General features: G+C 37.9%; 1 protein-coding gene across 1 annotated transcript in view; it reads left to right on the top strand.

Annotated features, from left to right (window-relative positions):
* STK32B (serine/threonine kinase 32B) overlaps nt 1-17,658 on the top strand; it is a 153,243-nt gene extending 135,585 nt beyond the window's left edge. Inside the window, exon 12 of the mRNA XM_005517847.2 lies at nt 17,045-17,658. Within this exon, the coding sequence (XP_005517904.1) occupies nt 17,045-17,183 (139 nt within the window). The 3' untranslated portion in view covers nt 17,184-17,658. The remainder of the gene's footprint in view (nt 1-17,044) is intronic.
* The last annotated feature ends 448 nt before the right edge of the window (nt 17,659-18,106 follow it).

Here is an 18,106-nt window from a genome sequence, read left to right as displayed (position 1 = left end):
AAGGTTATGCATTTTACTTAATGCATACAATGCAGGTAATTACTGTTGCTGTAATTAAAACTGAGAAAGGAACAGTCAGCTTTGCACAGTTCACATAATAGCACAAAGGAAATTATGCCATACCTTTCCTCCTGTTAGTCTGTGGGACATTTCTGTGACTGATACTGACTGCTCACAGAAACTACAATGTCTTAGACAGAAAAGGAAGGTCCAGCAGATTCTTTACATTATTTTGCATGATCTCTAGCACAGGAAAGCCATTGGTTTCTGTAAAAGCCATAAAAAAGAGAAGCCAGACCAAATCAGCTCCTTGGGGGATTCTCTAAATGAGAGCTAATGAATATTGAAATTTATAGTTTAACCCACAAAACATCAAAATTATTAAGATCATAATAGCAAGGTTGGAAAAATATTACATTGATTAATCAATTCAATAAGTTTCGTAGAAACTCTACATACAAGTAATTAATTTCCAGATATTAGTCTCCCACCTACTTTAGAGTAATATATGGAGCATATCCAATATCCAGCAATTTTTGGAAGTTAGAACACCAGACTTTGTAAGACATTCAAAATCTCATCGGTGTGTTCACTACCTTGAACAATTTCTCTTGTTGTGATTTTACTGTGTTATTCTTAAATCTTTTTACACATAGGAATTTTTTTTTGTTTGTTTAATATTGCACAACTACGGTAACAACACAAGCTATAAAGAACTCTGAGAGGCTGGTGAGAGATCAAAAAGTTTAAATGGAGTACAAGTAAAATGGAAACAAAAGGTGAACCACATGCACTTCAATCAGAAAAGCATGTGTTTTGGTCATTGCTTGATTGGCTTTGAGAAGGTAAAGGAAGAATATTTAGTATAGACCTGTCACAGATCCTGCATTGTCTAAAGCCAGATCACAACCATTTCTCTTTGAAATTGCATCATAGCTTAAGAAAGACACAGAGAGACTTCTGCAATATTTTTCAAAGAAAAAGGTGTTACGAAGGGGGAAAGCAGATGTCAAATGTTTGAAGTGTGAAGTGAATTCAAGTTAATGAGAACAAACTAGCAATGGCAGGCACAGATACCATCATACCAGATGAAGCTACACAGTGTTCACCAGAGGAACTCAGGGCGCGTTTCCTTAGACCTCTGTGCCCTCAGGACTGGATGTAGAGGCTGAGGCTGTGCTTACATGGGTTTCCAAAGCCACATAGCCCATCAAGTTCTTAGGAACAGTGTAGATGCTGAAAGACATGAACCATTTTTCCTACAAATAAAATACCTATTAAAATGTGATTGTATCATTAGGTGAGGTGCCGATCCCAAACAGGGCTTTAAATTCATCTCAGATTAATGAAGCCAGATGTTTGGTATGTTCCATGTTCCTCTACATAGTAACTGTTGAAACTATCTGTGTATTTCCTTAGATCTTCATTATATTCAGTGGCAAAAATCTAAATTTTATTGTCACTTAAGCCTCCTGCTCAGTTTACTTCAGTGTCACAGAACACTACATAAATCCTAATAAAGAATGAAAAAAAAAAATAGTATGTCTTTCAAGGCAAAAAATTAGATTCCCCAGACTACAAGGATTCAAGGAAAAAATTCAGATGCTTCTAACTGAGCAATATAAATTCAGGTATTAATATGTAGTTAATTTTCTGGTGTTAACCCTCCCAGTTCCACAACATCTTGGAATCCAATACTTGTAAAAGATCTGCTATGAAAAGCAAAATCTGATTTTATTGGGTGCCTTGCTGGTAGTTCTGCGCTGTAGAGCCTCTTTTCCACTGTGTGTCTTTCGTCCTGCAACAGACACTGCAAATCTTGCAATGTGTCATACTTGCTTTCTTGTCAAGAAGCTCAGGAGACTATCAGAAACTCTTAGACTGCAGGCAAGGGGAGCAGGGGGAGGTAGACAAAAAGCTCACTGTGCTAAAAAGAATTCAAACATAGTGGAAGAGACTGAGGTATATTAAAAGTTTCAGTTAATGAATACAGAGACAGAATGTGCACATTTTATTTATTGTATTGCTTTCTGTACTTAAGTAATGGAAAACTGGTATTTGTAGGACTGTTTTAAGCCAGGGTTTCATGGACAATGACATGAAGTTAGTGATTTTCAGCAGTGAACAAAAGAAATTAGATTTGTGTCCCTTACACCATCGTGATCAGAGGGCATCTTGTTGAATATTTCAGTGGATGTGAGCTACAAATTAAAATGCATGCATGCATGCATGTGTGTGTGTGTGTGTTTGTGTGTGTCTTTTGATATGACATGGGAGTATGGCATCTGACCACGGTGACCTTATCTTCCAGTACCTTAAAGAGAGGGACACACACTGTCCTGATCCAAAGTAAAATAACAGGAAAATCCTTTTGTGGGATTAGTTTTCTATTCTTAAAAGTGTCAGTGTAGTCTCTTAGTTTTGAACACATAAACTAAACAAACTCTGATATACAAATGGTCCACACACTGATTAGCTTGAAAATATTATCTGAAGTAGGTTTCAGGGATCTGTTTGGCTCCTTTTTGTGGCAAAATAATTTTATTTTGGTTTTAATTCCATTTCTGTGAATACATATTTTATTCTATCCAGAAACACAGCACCATTTTACAGTATCTTAATGTGTATTTTCATAGACTTGCCAGCAATTTTTCAAGAATTTGATATCATTTAGAAGCTGTTGGCTGCATTTTCTTTTTTTATTTTTTTAATTCTGTCTATGTGTCTGTGGTGGAGGAGATTGTAGAGATAAAGCCACACTCTGCTTGCAGCTTTATTAAAAATCTGAGCACAGATTATTTTGCTGTTTTTGTGCTGTTGTCACTAAACAGATCTTCACATAAAACTACATTTCTTTATGAATATCTAAAACCTGAAATGACCAGAAATTAAGAAAAAGACCCAATATTTGCTTGTAATGAAATAATATTTCTTACCCTTTATGGTCCTGAGCCTCTTCTCCCTGAAAATGCCTTTAAGATTAAAGATGTGAGAAAACAAAGGACAAGGAAGAAAACACAACAATTATTTTCTTCTCAGGCAGAATGATCTTTTAGTTAGAAGCTTCACAAATTTAATCAAAATTTTCAGCCTACTAAAGAAAGCAAAATCAAACATTCTCATTTTACTGAGTAGAATATGTCTTTCATATATCCAATGTACATAAAAATTGGTTAGAATTCTGCAAAACTGTTTTAATAAATGCAATGAACTGATTAGGAAAATATCTATGTTTTTAATAATTTCAGTAAAAACTTCCAAAACATTACTATGAGATTTTTTTACTTAATACTAATATGCTTCAATATCATTGTTATGATATTCAGCTGTCTGGTCCCAGTGATCTGAACAGACTTGTCTCTGTCCTAAGATACTCATACACCTTATTCCTCTTCTCAGTATTTGTTCAATGCTACCACACTAAAAAATCTGCCACAAATTGCATTACTCTCACTTTTCCTGCTATCATTCCTACCATTTGAGCATATTTAGTTCTCTTATAAATGATCCTGAACAGCTCGAGGTAAACATACAGATCTCTGTTCCCAGAATAAACAGCAAAACTTGAGGGATCATATTTTAAGCATATTAAGATGCATAAAATCCTGTTGTCTGATTTTTTCCATATTGTAGGTGAAAAGCCTACTTAATATTCTCTGCATTTTTTAATAAAATAATATTTATTATCTCTCTCATTTTAGTTCTTTTTCTTTTCTTTTAATTGTCTTTTCAGATTCAAATCCAGAGTCCCTGAGTACTCTCTTTCATTTTAGTTTGATTGAAATTGAATATTCATAATGATTTGTAGTGTACTTCATTGAATGTATTTTTCATAATATGTCTTTTATGTCACTTACTGTCTCTGGAGATATTTATCATAATCCTTCTAATATCTGAATGCTTTTTGGATAAGACTGCAGTCCTTTTCTTGCCCCTTCTGCTGGCCTTAATTCACTTCAAATCCATTTCTTTCTGAACATTTCTACTGGTTGCACTGCTCTTCACTGAACCTTTCTTCTCCCTTTTGTAATGGAAATGTCTGCTTTTGGAGATTGCTCTTGCAATTGGAAAGATGCTTTTCTGAATGTGATTGAACCTGGTTTGTGTTTGGGCAGTAATAACTGTTGCTTGATCACATGAGCTTTTTCACTTCTGCCTCTGATTCCTGCCCATTATTACTGGGTTAGAATTATCAATCCAAATGTCGCTCTCTTCTTAGTGAGCCATGTTACCTAAAAGTTTTAGCATAGCAAGTCCAAACTGGTAATTTTTCTATAGGTGTACCTTCAAATTCACTTTTTTTTGGGGAAAGGAGTGGTCATACAAATGCCATTGTTTCAGTAATTTGTTCACTTCACAGTTTCATGGAGGGAAAAAAAAAACAAACCACAAAGGGTAATGAGTGTCTGGAACCTCATTTTAAAAGTCTTCCAATAAAAATGGTCAAAGTTTTTCCAAACAAGTAATGATATCATTATAATGGCTACACTTCCCCATCCAACATTGGGAATGAAAGTTGCATGGGGGTGCATATGTCAGCACATTCTCCACTTTGAAATGTGGTCCTGGAAGGATCACGGAAACAGCTGCAGATGCTCAGCACTGGAGGCCAGAAATTAGTTTCTATTCACAGAGAACTGAACACAAATACAACTCATAAAAATTGGAAGTCAATTCACAGGCAGAGGAAAGAGGAGTCTTCATTTGTACATCTCAGACTTTGGAGGGAAAGCACAACTGTATAATTCTGAGTACCAAATATTTTACTTTTTTAAGCAGGTTACAGGGGACAAATAATATCTGTGATAAATAAAAGATGTATAACAGGTCATGACTGTTCCATTGCCAAAGGGAATTACCTCCATGAGGTAATCACCTTCATCTCTTTTTATGTCCCACACTAACACACATTTTCACTTGTTATGAGGCTCCATAAACTGAGTCATGAAGACTGAACTCCTTGTCCTGTTTAAGAAAGCAATGTGTGGCCAGTTGCTGAAGCAATGCCAGTAATGAGATAACATTACTACTGCCAGTCACTCTGATGTCCACGTGTCTGTTGAATACTTTCATAGATGAGTTGGAAAGGAAGGTGAATGGCGAGGTCACAAAGTTCACTTTTGATACCAGAATAGTCACAACTAATCCAGTAGATAATGATAGCCATGGTTCTGAGTTGCAGGGTAAGAAAATAGCAGCTCAAATTCATCACTGATAAACGCAAATACAGTCGGAATAAGAATATCTAAATTTAGCCTTTAGGATAATAGACTCAAAATTAGCTTCAGTTTTTAAGGAGAGAGAGCTTGAAAAGACTGTGGATAGCACAATGCTTAGTGGAAGACTAAAAGGTATAGATATGTTCCTGCAAAAAACAGCTATAGATAAATATATGTTCATATACATATACCTGCATCTTCCATTCTGTGTACAGCTCTGCTTCCTTATCTCCAAAAAGATTTAAAAGGACTTAGAAAGGTTTCAAGAAAAACAGGACTGGTGAGGGGGGTGATACAGGTCATGTTGAAGAGTTTAAAAAACTTGAACTAATTTACATTCAGAGTGGAAACTGAAAAGACAGAAATGGGAAAAATAATAACATATTCTGAAACTTATTGAGAAGATGACTAAGCAATGATTATTCAATATTTGTGGTAACCCAAGCTCACAAAGTTATCAGGCTGTAGGTTTATAATAAAACAAACCATTCATTTCTGTGAAATGTAGCATGTTGCTGAGTGGTAATTTGGATGTTAAACATATAAAAAGATTCAGAAGAGGATGAAAGAAATTCATGGGAAAAAATCCATCAAGGTTCTTGAGATGCGAGTCTTCTGATGCAGTCATTGGTTCAGGAAATCTGGAAATATCAGAAGTGAGGGGAATATGCCACAGCAGACATTTGTCTCCATTCAGCTTATTCTTGGACAGCATGCACTAGTGTCTGAAATGGGCCACTGCGAGAGAGGGGAATCTCTGTTAGGTGGAATTGCTGGGTATGTGCATTTATGGCTTCTCACAGCTTACAAGGTTTCCATTTTCATAAAGTCTTCACAATAGTACAGGGGTTGAACAATAAATGTACATATATACAAGTATGCATGTATTGCATATATGCAAGTATGTGTGTGTCGCTAAAGGACATGGAATGATTCACACGGACACGTCCCAATGGTATAACAGGAAAAGAAGTAACTTTATTTTCTGACTCCAGTATTTATAGATTTTTGACAATGACCAGGGATTAGATAACTAAGTTATCACCTTCTCAGTCACACTGGTCATGTGAAACGTCCATCAAAGATGTTCCTTAGAAGGAATGTGTAAATACTTATGTTTACAGTTCACTATATGTTGTCTCTGCTGCTGCTTCCCCCTCACACTCCTCCCCTGCTCCAATGTGAGCTTCCTCACACTGCAGACTGCATTTCTCCATGAACTGCTACAGAGTGGGTCCCTTGACCTCCATGTGATCTATCCATCTGCATGTAGCTGAACAAAAAGGTGAGGCTACATCCTGCAGGATACACACTAAAGGCAGGCTAGGAAATTAATATCTTCTTTGAAAATGATGATTGGCCCACACTGCTGAGAAATATCCTTATTTGTGCACAGCTGCCTATAGTCCTAAGACTGGATTTTGGCTAACTAGAAAGAAAATATTTTCACTCTCATTCCAAAAAGTCCAAACCACAGTATACTATTGGGAAATTTCATAGCTGCTTTCCTATTCCTTGTAGATGTGGATCTGCAAACATTTTAAACTAGAAAACTTGTTCACATTTTAAAATGTAGCTGAACAAGACAGACATTGGTTAGGATGTACCTGGTCTTGAACAGACAATAGCCCACTTCTAAGATACACCTATTTTACTCATCTAAACCTGGCTTTAATGTTAGTGTTAATCAGTGGGTGTAGTCACATTTTCTTAAATGACTGCACGCCATTTGAAGTCTTCATTTATTTACTTAATATCTTTTCTTATTTTGCTTTATCAAATCCCAGGATGAACCTCAGATCTCAAGACAGTGCAGTTCAACACACTATAGCACCCAGTACAATTCTTCACTTGCCTTCTGCATACCAGTGTTTCACATGGCACTCACGCTGTGCACCTGAGCCCACTAGGTTTGATTATAAATTGCTGGTTGATAGAAAATTATATTCACAGCCATTTACTGAGTGTAATTACTCAGCAGAAGCCATCAGCCTGAATCAATTATCCAAACTCTAAGAATATTTCCCCAAGGATTTTTGGAAAGGGTGGGAGTAAATGCCATGAGTGAAGGTGGTAAAAGAAGACATGTGTGCTACCATGGGGATACTGCCCCCCAAATTTTACTTTTCACATTCAGCTGTAATAAAACATAACTTTTTATCTGAATATCATTAATTTAAATTTAAATGGAGTTAAAATATATTTATTTGAATAATGACTTGGTAGTGTACTGAGCAATCGAGACACATACATCACAGTGTATTAGGAAAACACACCTGAGATTCTGACTGTTTCTGTCAAAGCAATTGGTACCAAGAGAGCATGTTCCAGGTCAAAGACAAACTGACTTAAATAGTGGTTAGACACAGAGCAACTCCTACCCCACAGGCTGTACACAAGGTTTTTCAGAGATATCTGAAATTAATGGGAATTAGATGACAAAGTATTTTTCAAGATATAGGCCAAGTCATGCAGAAAAGCTGCTGCTGGCACAGCCAGAGCCTGAATATGCTACAGGCATGTCTGCATGGATGAACAGGCAATGGCACCCCTATTCTCATCAATGATTTCATTACCCAGCTCTTGGCAGAGTTTATTACCATGTGCTGTGTTACAGACTGATGGGACCATTCAATTTCTGCACGCCTGCACTGTGTGGGTGCAAATTTGCTCTAATCCAGAAGTAAATTGGCTCTGTTAAGCAGTGCAGTCCGTGGTGAGCTTGCAAAGCCACTAAACAGGAAGGGCCTTGAAGCTGTTTCTCAAACAGGGAAGGCATATATGTTTTTCTAGAGATGCAACAAGCCTGTATCCATTCAAATTAATATATCTAAAAGTAATTTCTTTAGTTTAAGCTCCTTTAGTACTCAGTGAGGAGAGACTTGTATTTCCCCAGATTGATCTGTGACACATACATTAGATAGCTTAAACCTGAAGAAATTAATCCAGGTTGGTGACTCTATTTACCCTGGAGAGAGCATGAACTAAACTTTCAGTTGTCTGCAGTTAGCTGGTATAAAATCCATCCCACATTGGTGCACTCAGATAATTTCTAAATGTCAGTTCTGCAGGCACAGGTGCTCTGTGGTCTGACCACCCTCTCTGCCTCAGGTAGTCAAGGGCATCTCATGCAGCACAAAACTTCATTTGTGGGCCAGATGCACTTGAGTGTATGTCCATAGCCATGGGAGCAGGGGACCAAGAATAAGCAAGCCATAACTGTAAACATTAGCAAGGAAGTGCCAAAGATTCACGACATCCACTCCTGGCTAGTGGTTAGATGGAGTTACTGCTTGGACCCAGGTTTCCCAAACACACACCTGCTGTAACACGGACAGCAGGGAGGATTGTGTTCCATTTCAAGCTGCTCTGCACACACTGGTTCTCTGCACAAACTCCAGATCAAGGGGAAATTATCTAAGTTTACAGATTTTCACTTTGGAGTTGTGTGACTCTGATTTTACTGAGTGATGAGTGATGAGTGTTTTCTCTGCTTCAGCATCATCTTGATTCTGCCCTGGTCTGCTCCAAGCTTCCTTGGGCACAGAGCAAGATTGTGTCTCTGTTGTTTACTCAGAAATGCTTAGAAAATTCATACACTTTTCAGTGATTTCTGTTTTCCTGAAAAGAATTCTGAGATCACTCTGTGCAGAAACTGAAGAAAAGCTCACTATTAACTCTCCCATGCTTTCTGCTCCTCTGCTAGGTGTAAAGAAGAATTTTTAATAAACAAACCAAAAAAGACATTAGCTACATAAGCTGTCTTTTGAGATATTTTTAATTAGCCATATAATTACTTAGTTTAATTAACTAGATTTCCACAGTTGGGACTCTTTTGAATCCTTCCTCATTTTTAAAGGGTTTAACTCTCCTTCTTCCATTTCTACTCTTTTTTTTTTTTTTGCCTTCTCCTGCATTTTCCACCTTCACTGCTGTTTTCTACCAATTTTTCAGTTAGAGTACAGGCAGTCTTCCATACAGCTCCATTGTTAGTGTCATCCCTGGCATAATTTTTCCCAGGCCAAAATCACTCTCTGAAGCAAATCCCTTCATATTTCAGGGGTTATCATAACCAAAGACTGCCCAACAAGCAGCTGGAACACAACAGCTCTGGTTTGCAGATCAGAGATTAGCCATAAGGATGTGAGGCAGTCTGTGCCACTCACTCAGCTCCCATGCATTGATCCTCACCTTCAGGAACAAATGGAACCAATGTCTAAAATACAGAATTACCTTCCCATGCACTGCTCTATTTGCTGCCTGTCATGAGAGCTCTCCTGGGTACCACTGGGGAATAGGAAGTGGATGAATAAATTGTGAGATGTTCAGGTTACCAGGTAATTTAAGCAGGATTAACTATTTCTGCTATATGTTGTTATGAAATTAGAGCACATCTTCTCAAATTGGGGAATTTCATCATATTTGGACAAACTTGACTCTATTCCTTAAGGTTTGCACTGAGTAAAGTTATTATTTTCTTCTTTATGAATGAAAGTGTAAATTAAGTAAATTGTCTAAATTTCTGATCAACTCATAGGCTCCTTTTTGCTAACTTTTTAAGAAACAAAGCAAACCTAGGAATTTTCAGACAAATTTATGATAAATTTTCTGGATATTTAATTTTAAAATGTAAACATACTCTTTTCAATATGCTTATTCAGTTAAAAAATAACTTGATCAGGGTCCCTTGCTCACTTCTTCTTTATTTCACCTTTTCACTAAAAGATATAGTTGAATGGAAACCTGGCAGAAGAGAATAAATGAGCAGAATAAAGGAGATGTAAGAGAAAGAGTGACACTCATTTACAGTTGTAAAATACTGCCAGCTTCTTCCATTTTCACAGAAATAGAACACAGCAAGGACCAATTTATAAGAGAAACCTTAAAACATGCAGGCAGAAAATTATTAAGTGACTGTGTATCAAAGTCCATTCTTATTCCCGACAGAGGAAAGCAGATGACAAGCCAAGCTGCTTATTGTCACAGAAGTCATGCTCTGTTATCACTATTTCCACAGTCATTGCCTGCACTTGATATTAAAATGATGGCAGAAAAATAATGGCTGAAGTTTTCAGGATGGAGTGTGAGGTACACATGCATACAGCCCATTATTTTTGAAAAGATGTGTGTGTGCTTCAGGACCTACATTTTACTGCCAAAATCTTGCCCTGTTTTTGCAATATGTCTGCTTTACTGAAGCACATGAGCTGCTATAAAACTTAGACAGGGGTTTTATAAATGATCGGGTTTTGCATGACTTTGGGGAAGTGACTCTTCTTATGGCTAAAACTTGAGAGATGATGGGTGCTATGAACATTTTTCCTCAGTGCCAAGCCAAGGGAAAAGAGTCTTTTAGGAGCTGCTGGCTGAGCTGATGCAGGATATGAGCTGGTATGACCAACATTGTTAATTTCCACCTGTCAACCACCTACTGACCACTGAACACTTATTATTTAGGACTGAGATGTAAACCAAAACATATCCCTTTCCATGAGGGTTATGAACATGTAAAGTTCAAGCTACCCAGCAGCTTTGTGGTTATAATTTTTATCACACCCGGTGTGAGTCCTCTTGAATCCTCACAGTCCAAATACTTCTGTTCTTTCTAGCACACGTTTCTCTGCATAAAACCACTTAAAAATGTGAGCAACACAGGAGTATAGTCTGTACTCCACAATAAGCAAATCTTACTGCCACAGTTAGACTCCAAAGTCCCATTAAGACTTCCTTTTTATACCTTTTGACTGGAAATAAAGGAGATGGGTGGGGATATAGTTTGTGGAGCTCCAGACTGCCAGAAGTGTTACAAACTCTTTGGGTTTATAATTCCATCTTTCTTTTGTGTAGAACCAAACCTTGATCCAGTTTCAATGAGCAGCTGCTAACTACTTCCATTTCCTTAGTGAACAATTTCCAGACCATTTGGTTAAAGTGCTTAGTTATCAGCCAAACAAATTACTTGTGTTCAGGGACAGGCAGTGGTGGTATGGGAATAGTTAAAGAGTCACCAGTTTGAGGAAGAAATTGTGTTGATCACTTGTGATTTATTATTCCAGGCATTTTTTTGCTATGTTTGTATACAAATTTGGATGCATCAATACCACACAGAATATAAACTAAAATTAAAATTAGAAACAAAGAGTGGGAAAGAACAGTGGGTACCAAACTGAGACCTTGCCTGCCCTCAGCATCAAGATATCTCTTACTCCATCCTTGGCTATCTTAGCAACTTGCTCCCATCTTGGCTGGACACTCTGGGTGTCCCCAGTTCTGACAGGATCCCTGTGAGAGATTGCTGCTGTTGGGATCTTCTTATTTTATGAAGTCCCTCTACAGAATTATATCATATGTAAAAATTATTTGGATGAAAATTTTTCAATGTGATAATATTCAACAATTTAAGTTATATGGCATAACTTCCAGGTTTCTATTTTCTGTGTCTGAGATATAAAAAATAGTGACTTTGTCTCTTTCCAGCTTCTTTTAAATCCTTCACAAAATGTCATTGCTAGATCTTTTCTAGTGAGAATGAAATGTTTCTTGTGTCATGTTATTTGCTAACTAATTCTAAAAATATGGGATTTGGACATTAGGACATTTACTGTTTTGGGGGGTTTTTTTAATCCCCTTGTGATTTCTCTATCTGTGGTGCAGTAGACAAAACACATGACATGGTCAGAGACACGGAGATGCAATAGTTCCTTCCGGAGCACGGTCATTCCTCATGACACAGTCATTTTTTTTGCTCTGATTCCAACATGTTCAGAATTACCTTCACAGCAAGGCCATCTGCACAAGGCATCAGCATTACTTCTGTGTTGCTGTTAAATCATACAGCTGAGATGGGTTTCTGACTATTTAGCAAACTGTCCTTCAGGATCCATGAATTTCAAAAAGTCAACACAGACAAGCCTCATCTGTTCTGATCTCAGTACCCATCCCTTGTGAAGAATAACTTGGATAAATATTCCACAGGTTTATCTGTTCCTCAGGACTTATCCCAAGGGATGTAAAAGTTTTCATTAATAGGCTTTTGTTTCATACAATAAAACTAGTTTCTAAAATTCATTTTATTACATTCTTCTTTACCCCAGACCAAAAGCAAAAGCCTCTGTTTTCTCTAGCAAAGTGAAGCACCAAGAAACCAAGGTAAAATCCTAAATCTAGAAATGGCAAAGCAAATCCACTGCCCATTCAGACTGCTCTGCTTTCTCCACACTCAGGACACTTGATTTGCAACATTGGCAAACTCACTTGCAGATTTTTCAGAATAAAATCTTTCCTTTAGTATGTGGTGGTGTGGGAGTCTCAGGGGGGACAGCTCTGCCTGGCTTGAGGTCTCTTTTGTCAGTAGAAGGTCTCTTTTGTCCTCTCATGGCTGCTGAGAGCAGGCACACCATTTGAAACAACTCCTTGCATTTGTGAGGCTTCAGTTTCATCCTGACAGCCTGGCAAGACCCACTGAGGGATGCTTCAGCTGCACAGAGGTGACACCACTCACCGAGCAAGCAGCCAGGAGGGACAGGCAGTGTGACAGCCTCCACACGGCCCTCAAACACAGCAACTACACTTTGCAATGCCTGATGCCAGTGCTCTGTACTGCTATAGTGGTTTTGGACCTAGAATTTTTCCCTCTCCTCTGAATTCCCTTCCACTGACTGATATCAGATTCAAGATCCAGCATCAGAAATCAATGCCGCAGGAATGCTACTATGATATCTGAGTATTGAGAAAATAAGAACCTTAAAAACCAATTCATGGCTCACACAGGCTCCCAGACACAGCCAGGACTTGACTGGAGGTTCAGTTACTGCTCTTGAAGCATTCCTGTAGTGGCTGGTACAGCCTCTCTCTTCCTCGCTGCTGGAGAGGAGTCTGTGCAACATTCAGTGTCACACACTATCAATACTGCATGGCTCAGTGGTGAAGAGAAGGAAAACTCTTTGTTGGTTCAGCAGAATCACTCAGTTCCCAGCATAATTGCCTCTGAGACTACTTACATATCTGTACAGAACTGTCATGGAATAAATGTAACAGACACGGTTCAAACTCATTTTCATCCTCTTTCCCCTGCAGGCTTTTTTTGTTCCATATGATTATATCCACTAGAACCGCTTGTTCACATTTTCATCCATAGCTGGACATTTTATTATTTATTCTTAGTTAACATTTTTCAGCACAGGAACAGGTACCTGCTTTAGATCCACCACAAAGTCTCCATCAATCCATTCATTCTCCCTGGGCCTTTATAAAGCTATCACAGCCTGTAGCTGCATCAGCTTAAAAGATAAGTCATTCACTGGAGAGCAGCTTCCTACAAATGATTTATTGCACTGTTGTCATTTTTGAACAGATTGGCCCAGACTGCATTTATTTTGCCATGATTACAGGAAACATGTCAAGGTACTCAATTTTTTAAAAGCTTTGAACATCTGACAGAAAAGTGCTCTGGGTTTGACACCAAGGAATCAAGAATACACCAAAAAGAGAGAAATTACACTTCTGTAACTTTCCAATATTTTAACTGAGGAGACCATGCACACACATTTCTTTGTGTCTTCACCTGATTCTGCAGTTTTGAGCTAGAGAGAAATACAAACCAATTGCCTTATTTTATTTTTTCTGAAACTGCAGTGCTTTGGGAGGAGGGCTTAGTCTTAGCAAATCTGCAATTTTGACAGTTATGTTGAATAGGCAACTTTTCATTCTTTGTCATTGAACTTATCCTACTATGCAGCCTAAAGACAAACTTCAATATTCTTCTTCATCTAGAGAACAAAGCTGAGCTGTAAGCAATTCCCTGGTGGTCCCAAGTTTCCTACTGGCTTTCATTAGATGTTTGTGATTTTCATTCTGACCTGCTGTAGTTGTTGCAGTCTTTTTCTGTTCAATATTTTATTTTCCATGCTAGCTTTTAGCCAGCCTGTTCTTTTTACTTTTGTATTTTTATATATTCAATAATGCATACATGCATAATTATACATTCAGTATAATTACATTTTGGTTGATTATGCATGCCACCTTCTTTTCTAATTATCACAGACACCAGAGTGTAATTCCTTGTTTCATTCAGACCTGTGAGACACAGAGCAGTACTTAGAGTTCTCAGCTTCCATCATTCTTGACAGCAGCTGCCTTGACATCTGATGAGAGAAGCTGAGACACAGAAAAGTGCTGCAATTTGTCCAAAGGGTGACAGAGGTGGAAACAGAATCAGCATCTCCTGGTTCTTAGTCCAGTTTCCCAGCCCCAAGAGTACACTGGCAAGCAGGTTTTTGTGTGCCCACAATAACTAAACCCCTAGAGTGAAACCCTTAATGCAATTTTAATAACTGAATAAAGTGATTGATAAATTATGAAAGAGTTAAATAGCAGTTAATTTTTTACCTCATCAGCAGGTTAATAACCTATTGCTTGCATTGAGTTTGAAATATATGTAGTGAATCAAGATACAGAGAAAGATAATGTCTGAAAAGGGAACACAGTGAAGCAGTGCTAAAACAACATATTTCTTTAGCACTTCCAAATCCCCATATTCTGTTTCAATAGCAGACCTGGCAAGTAGGAACATGATAAAAGAAAATAATGGAAATAAATAAGCATTATTAACCACCTCTGTAGAGACTGAAAAAATTGAGGCTGGCCAGAGATATCTTTTGAACTCAGCATGGGATTTATTTCTCTCCTTTTTCCACTGTTCTCCTTACATGCATTCTGCCTTTGTGCCAGTTTGAGAGGTTTTCAACATAAATTTTAAAAATTGGTGTTTTCTTGCTTCATGTTGTTATTGAGAGGATTCTTACTTTCCTTTTAAACTGAACAGTGCAGTAAATGCCTTCTTTTTCAGCATTTTACATACAAAGGAAATACACAATTCCAGGGAGAAAGCACTTGCATGTCTTAGACCAATGCAATGATTCCTCAGACAGAGCCAAAATTTTTCTCACTGCACTATTTAGCAGTTTGCAAGGTTTGCTACCCACATTTTGCAACATGAGTTTCCAAGCACTGCAGTCTTTTCTCTTGATGCCTACAAATACATTAGTCTTGTACCAGTAGCTCAGATCCTGAGATGTTTCAAGTCTCCAGCCAAACTCTATTGTTCTGGTAGACTCTTGGATCTTTTTTTGAAGATCTTTTTAAAAAAGCCCAAACCAACAAGCAAACAAAACCCACTCCAAACCAACAAACAACCAAAGTCTTCACATCTGCTGTCTTCCATGGTGCCAAGACAGTTTGAAGAGTGAGTTACATTCTCAATTCAGCTGTGCAAAAATTATAATTTTCTTAGAGTCCTTGGGTGAAAATCCATTGTCTTGATGCTTTGTCAATATTAATTTAAGTAACTGGTTCCAAAGCTGTTTCACTGATGTTTTAACTGGAGACAATGGACAAATTTCTCATAAGGAAAGGAATCTTCCAAAGCTCATTTGTCATGAACATTGGTGAAGATAATTCTTCAGCATTTCAGCCTGGGACTCCTATTTTCTGTGCTATCCTCTAATAATTCACTCATTCATTGACCTATAGACTCAATGGTATCCATTGAATTTCTGGTGCACTTGAAAAAATTCACCAAAAATGCTTTTGGCAATTTGTTCCTCTAATTTCTTGTTTTCAGTCTGCCTTAAAGCTTTTCATTTAATGTGTCTGCTCTTTTACACAGTGTTCCCATATTTTTTGCTTTAATAGCCTCCTCTATTCATCTGTTTAATTACAGTATTTTCATGTCCCATCACATTCTCTTATGAGTGTTCAGTATGGTGTCTCCATATTGCTTACACCACCTGGGAGTATTTAAGACTTTGAAATTGACCCTTTAAATTTGATTTTTGCATACTTTTCCTTTAATGACTATTTTCTAGGTATTCTATATCACTTGAAAAGTTGGATTTGTTTTTTTTTTCTTCAGTATAGCATATATACCTTTTATAATTGCTGTACCAAAGAGCTCTTCTGTAATGTCTCTGGTGCCAAGTCTTGGTGCCTTTTTCAGGAATACTATTTCCCATTTTTAGAAAAGAAACAGTCAGAGAAAAAAATCCTTCAAAATAGTAGCTGTTCATGTTTCAAAAAAAAAAAAAGGTTCCCACCACATAGCTTCCCCATGAATCTTTCCTGAAAGTATTTACACAATGTTTGGAGGAAAATACTGAATATGACATAAATCACAGTAAAATCACAGAGTTTGCTGTTGAGCAGAAATGCTGAGAAGCTCTTTGATAACACAATTGGTGGGGTCAGCAGGTGCTTCTAGGGCTGTTTTCTAGAAAATGATGTCAAGAGAAGATAACTTTGCAGTCTTTAAATACAGGGTTTTGTTGCTGTTGTTCCTTGAAACCACTCATGAGGCTCTGATAACATGAAAGTAATAAGAGGAACACTGAAAGTACTCTCATTTAATTTTTTCTCTTTTATTGATGAAGGTTACTGATAATTTGGTAGGACAACAGAGGGGAGTAGCTGTTGTGTGCCCAGTCAACAGCTTTCATCAGCCTCCAGCTGCCTGGAGGTTTTACCAAGTTACAGTCTGAGCAGAGCTGCTGAAGCCACAGGAAACACTCTCCACTGCTGGCTCTTTACGGTAGGCTGTAAGGAGAGCAGGACTTGTCCAAGACCTAATTGCATATATTTAGGGAGAAGCAATCATGAGTGTTTATGGTAAATGGCAGCTATAAAATTCAAGCAGTTGATACAGGTGAAATGGTGCAGGAATCTGTTCTATACCCAGGAGTACGTGGCTATCCACAGGTCAGGCAGCAGCTGTCCTTCCCATACAGCTACCTGTGCATGACAGCTCTATCAATGTTTTTAACTTCGGGCAGATTAAGAAGACAGCAGGATCAAAGTGGCCAGACTTCCAGCATTGACAGCAGAGCATCTCTTCAGAGCCACGAGAAGCTCCAAGACGGGCGGAACAACAATTTGCTGGGACACGGCTGCACCAGAGGCTGCAGCAGTTAGTGAGCCACAGCCCCGCACACACCGCCAGGGCCACGGAGGCTCCGCTCTGCACACCCCTTCTTCTGCACCCAGCCCTCAAAAACAGGATCCCTGGCCAAGGACAAACCCACACAACACACTGGCTGAGATTTTCCACATACAACTCTGTTCTCATCTTGACTCTGCCACTGGAAAAATGACCATCAGCAGCAAAACACAGTTTTTTAAGTAAGTGTAACTTTTGTTTTCAAAATCCTGGAAGAAAACTTGAAACAATTCATTAGGCAGCCTCTCAGAGATTGCTACATTCCTGGATATTTGCAAAAGACAACGTTGTACTGGGGCCTTCTTTATCTTGAAGGCTTTATCATTACCCCCAATCTCTCTGTTAATTGAAATGGTCCAGTCTGAAATTTTGTGAAACTGCTGGACACAGCTGTTTCTAAGCACCTGCTATTGAGTTTATAACAGATGTACATGATGTAAATACAAGAATGTAGTGTCAAATAGACCAAACACTGAATAATTTCATTTAAATACCTGAAACTCTTTGAAAAAGTTGCAGTGTGAGTGTATTTACTTTGTTCTTTAACAACATGTGTTCTGCTCTGTAGTAAAAGATGTCACCATGGCCAAGTCAAAGTTTTGCTAGTGACATTAGTGGATGCAGGATCAGATACATTAGTTATGTATGGTAACCATGGCAAAGAAAGACCTTTTTATTTGTAACAATAGAGTGACTGAGCCAGAGCTGAAAAGCAGCTTAGTAAGGAGAGTTAAAAATATTAAGAATTTGCTCATATCCATAGCTAGGTCTTATAAAATGTTAAAAAGTTACATATGTCTCTGTTTTCATGGCTCTATCCTGGATGAAAATATCTTGAATAGAAAGAAACCTACTTTATTCAAAATATTGCTAACATTAAATTCTTTTCTTTTAAACA

This window comes from Pseudopodoces humilis, chromosome 6 (assembly GCF_049639895.1).
Source record: "Pseudopodoces humilis isolate 2021_Gansu_Grassland_sample_001 chromosome 6, ASM4963989v1, whole genome shotgun sequence".
NCBI lineage: Eukaryota > Metazoa > Chordata > Aves > Passeriformes > Paridae > Pseudopodoces > Pseudopodoces humilis.
This window is presented reverse-complemented; position numbering and strand designations above follow the sequence as displayed.